This window comes from Apium graveolens, chromosome 2, assembly GCF_009905375.1.
Source record: "Apium graveolens cultivar Ventura chromosome 2, ASM990537v1, whole genome shotgun sequence".
Classification (NCBI taxonomy): Eukaryota; Viridiplantae; Streptophyta; class Magnoliopsida; order Apiales; family Apiaceae; genus Apium; species Apium graveolens.
Genome location: NC_133648.1, coordinates 75,805,910 through 75,810,401, shown reverse-complemented (window position 1 = coordinate 75,810,401; position 4,492 = coordinate 75,805,910). Strand labels below are relative to the sequence as shown.

Below are 4,492 nucleotides of genomic sequence, written 5' to 3'. Positions count from 1 at the left end.
AAAGGTTTAGCATGGAAAACTCCAAAAGAGGTCTCATACCGATGAGCCATGGAGTGTCCCTTTCCGAAAATATGTCTCCTAAGACACCTGAGGAAAGAGAGCGTATGAGTAAGATTCCTTATGCTTCAGCAATAGGATCTATCATGTACGCGATGTTGTGTACAAGGCCTAATGTTGCTTATTGTGATAACAACGCAGTAATAGCACAAGCCAAGGAACCTAGGTCTCATAAAAATTCCAAACATGTCCTGCGACGCTTTCATCTGATTAGGGAGATTGTTGAAAGAGGAGATGTCAACGTCGAGAGAGTTGACACACTTTAATAGCGATTCAAGAACCACGAGCGGAGATCCTTAGCAGCTGCTCCTCAAGTGTGAAGCACTCCACCGGTATCCACCAAGAAAATGATGTAATGGAGAAGGAGGAGGTGGAGAGAATTAGGGTTTTGTAAAATTTTTAGGTGGAGGCAAAAATAGGGTTTATAATAGTATATTTATAGGCAAAATTTTCAGCTGAAAATTTTCCCATAAAATATTATTATGGGAAAAATCAGCTATTGAGAAGTGTCCCAATAAGGACATAAATCCTTGTAGATTGGTCTCCAAGGAACCTCATAGGATAAGGAATCAGCTTCCTACTTCCTAAGACTCCAAAGTCCATTTTAATTCAGAGACTTGATCACCAAGTCTCCTATACCAAGTCCAATTTAAGGACTCTCAACATCTATATAAGGGGTCTCACGCCACAGATCAAGAACTACGTTTTTTAACTTGATCCTTGGCAATCAGTAAGGTACGTAGTCATCTTGTTAAGACAGATTGAGTCACGAGATACATGAGCAGTCAAACCGAGCTTCGAAACTCACGTTTCTTAGTAATAAATACATCAGTTATATATCTTAGTTTTTAATTCATAACAAAAATAAAATAATAATTTTACATAATTTTAAAATACAGTTATACCATATTAGTAAAGCCGTAATATTTTTTAAAAAATTATTAATATATTATACAAAGGTTGTCTTGATAAAATATAAAAATGTAATAATAACTAAATATATAAGTACAAAATACTTAAGAAATATAAAAATTTAAGGAATAAAATTTTTGTATTAAAATTTAGTAAAGTAAAAAATAATTATCGATTTCAAAGTTTTTATTAAAAAAAATTTAGAATTATCCGTGCATTGCACGCGAGTATAACGCTAGTATGAATAATTACTATTATGGAAGTACTAACTACTAAGCTTATCTGAAGTGAAATTTTTGGTCGATCGTCACCACATAACTTTACCTGGAGCTATTAAACTGCCGTTGTTCACGAACTTCATGACAATCCCCTAAATAATTCTTAACTTGTAATATTTTCATTTTTATTTTTATATTGATTCTGCAACTATCAAAGATGTTCGATTTGAAAAGATTAACCTCGAGGCTGAGGACATTCGTTATTCATTCGTAGCCTTCATAGGGGCATTATAAAGCTTTTTTTATGGAATTTAGGGAATGCGGAGTCGTATCGGTCTCAAGCACCTAAACTTCAAGGCTGATAGGCCTGATGTTTTAAATAATAGATTTCCACCTTATGAAAAATGTGTAAACGAGTACTTTGACAATTTCCTGATTCTGCACTACGAGTAATCTGCTCCACTTTGCAACAGCTCCTACACTAGATTTTTCATTGTTAGCTATACGAGCACCACTAGCTTTGTTCCCCGGGTAAAAACACCTATTTAGTAATTAAAAAGATGAACAATCAATTATACATTTAACAACACTGTTAATATAGTTTAAAATGTTTAAGGATTCACCGGAAATGCCAAATACAAATTTACAGTGAAGGCCAAAATATTGATCCATATGAAAATTTGGGACCAGGATTACATGGTTAGTCGACAACCTCAGTCCACTACACAACAAAAAGAGTGGTGTAGACGTGTAGTAAGTTGATAACCCCCTTTTATTATCCTCCTCCAAAATCTTCGTAAGAACTTTTAATCTGGAGCAAACTGTAAACACTTGAGAGACTATTGCATTCCCTGATGTCAAGACAGAAACACCGGACATGTCAGGAAGATAATCACATCTAAAATCCAATTCACTTTCTCCACAGACGGTTTTCCCTGTAGACAATAAAAGCTTATCAAAACCCTAAGAGGAACATATTAATAAACAAATGATAAAATGGACAAATACGGTCATAAAAGGGGCAAAACTTGTGTAAGTTGACAATACGACACCGGTCTTAACTTTCATGGGTTTTCAGTAACTTAAAATACGGAGCATCATTCAACATGTAACAGTTACAAATACCCCAATGAAAATAAAAAAGCTAAAGATGAAATATTAAAACAAGAAATGTGAAACATTTTCCGCAATATAAACCACACTATTTCACGGATTAATACGTAGCTATAGATTAAACTTCCTAGACAAACTGCAGCAGGAGACTAAGTTTAACCATCAATAATCAGATTTCCAGCAATTATTTCAAATTTAAATGACCAAGAATTATTGAGTTTGAACATATAAATACAGTAGTAGCATAAAGCCCAAAGAAAATGATCTGGAGAACTAACTATAATAATTTAAGTGAAGTAAACTTCACAGTTTGCATAGGTCAAAGGTAAAAAACTACTAATATAAAAATTAAAAGACGAAGCTAGTTCATCCTTACAAGTTACAAAGATAAACAATTTCTATTTCAACAAAAATATGTTGCTTATTCACCAAATTACAAGGTATATCTTATTAATATTCAGAAAGATATATGCTTCCTAGCAAGACGGTTTTAACTTCTAACTACAATGAACACTGTTTCAGAATTCAGAAATATACGAGAATGCTTCTAAGCAACACAAATCCAGCCAATAATGCTTCTCAAGTACCAACGTTAAGCTACCATTCCCTACAAACGCATTACACAACTCACTAAGATCAACCATCATATTAATCAAATAACTAATAAGTTTAATACACAAGTAATTTCAGCAAATGTGAAGGCTAATAAGCTCAATTTACTTGTAAAATATCATTTAAACAAATTCCAAAAGATAAGAACATTAATTCAAATTAACTTAATTGTATACAAACAAATGGAAACACCCCCAAATTACATAAAGTTACAAGCTTTAACAATCAAGAATCACCTCTAATGCAGAAAGGCATAAACAGCAGTGGAAATATAAACCACAAGCGCAGAAGTAACCAAAACAACCAAAGCAGTAACCGAATGAACCGTCTGTTTACTCCCACACGACAACATCCCTAACCGTATCTGAATGACATTAATCATCGACAACATCAAAAACAAACACCCCATGACCGAGCCAACCGCAGAACCCAACATTCCAAATCTCAAAACTTTAAGACTAATATGAGCTCTAAAAGCCTCATCAACATCTTTACTATTCAAAAGATTTATAGCCAATTTAAGACCTTGTGCAACTAGTGAAGAAAACAGAAAGAAACTAAACGATACGACTTCAAATACGAGGAGTTTCTTGGCAACATCATTGCCAGCATCACAAGCTGATCGGTTTTCGAGTGATCTTTGATTAGGAGTAGTGAGAGATAGGCCTACAAACACAGCAATTGTGAAGAGGGAATTGACATTAACAAGCCCATCAAGAGCTGTGACATGAACACTTGTTGTGGATGTTGATGATGAATTGGATCTTCTTGGTTCATTGTAGTTGTCTTTTGGAGATCTGAAAGAGAATTAAATATGAACAGGGTTGTTAAATCAAGAATTAAAAAAGAAACAAGAACATGTGTAGATATAATTATAGTATTACATGGGGGTAACTTACTCATTCATTGTGGTTTTGAAAATGGAGAGATTGTGATTGAAGATTGTGCTTTGTAATGATTGCTTGGAGGTTTTATGGTGGGTTTCTTTTGAGTGAAGGCGAAAGTGTGTTTTGAACACTTCTGTTTTGCTTTGCTGTTTTTTTGGTTTTTGTTCTAGATTTCGGTTGTTATTTCGCTCGTTTTAACTTATTACACATACGGAAGGACTGATTATAATATTTTATAATTTTATTGTTTTAATATTTTTAAAGAAAATTATAAAAAACAATAATTATATATTATTGAGACTAATAAAATTAAAATATTTACATATTATTTTGTATGTATTATATTATTGAATAATTTAAAATTTAGATAGTTAAAACGGGAAGAGCGTACGGGAAAGTGGAAGTATTGAATAGCAGTGACGTACGTGGATGATTTAGTATTGTTTGGTAATAATATTTAATTTTTTTTTATTATTTATTTATTATATTATAATTTGAAATATTAAAATTAATTTTGAAAGTGTTTGGATTCTTACAAAAGAGGTAAAAAAAGAAGTTTAGTGGGATTAGAAATTAAGTTGGATAATAATTCATAGAGTTTTTAGTTATATTAGATACATGATTTAATTTTTTTTAAATAAATTATATTTGTTTAAATTTTGTTCTGGAAACCGTTAACAAACTTTTTGGGAA

At 32.3% G+C, this 4,492-nt stretch overlaps 1 protein-coding gene across 1 annotated transcript; it reads right to left on the bottom strand.

The window, feature by feature from the left end:
- Nucleotides 1-1,731: 1,731 nt before the first annotated feature.
- LOC141707544 (uncharacterized) lies at nucleotides 1,732-3,959 on the bottom strand. Its single transcript, XM_074510753.1, has 3 exons — nucleotides 3,812-3,959; nucleotides 3,149-3,709; nucleotides 1,732-2,122 (listed from the first exon to the last, which is right to left on the bottom strand). The coding sequence occupies exons 1-2, from the start codon at nucleotides 3,817-3,819 to the stop codon at nucleotides 3,151-3,153; spliced, it is 567 nt and encodes a 188-aa protein (XP_074366854.1). The 5' UTR covers nucleotides 3,820-3,959; the 3' UTR covers nucleotides 1,732-2,122; nucleotides 3,149-3,150.
- Nucleotides 3,960-4,492: the final 533 nt, after the last annotated feature.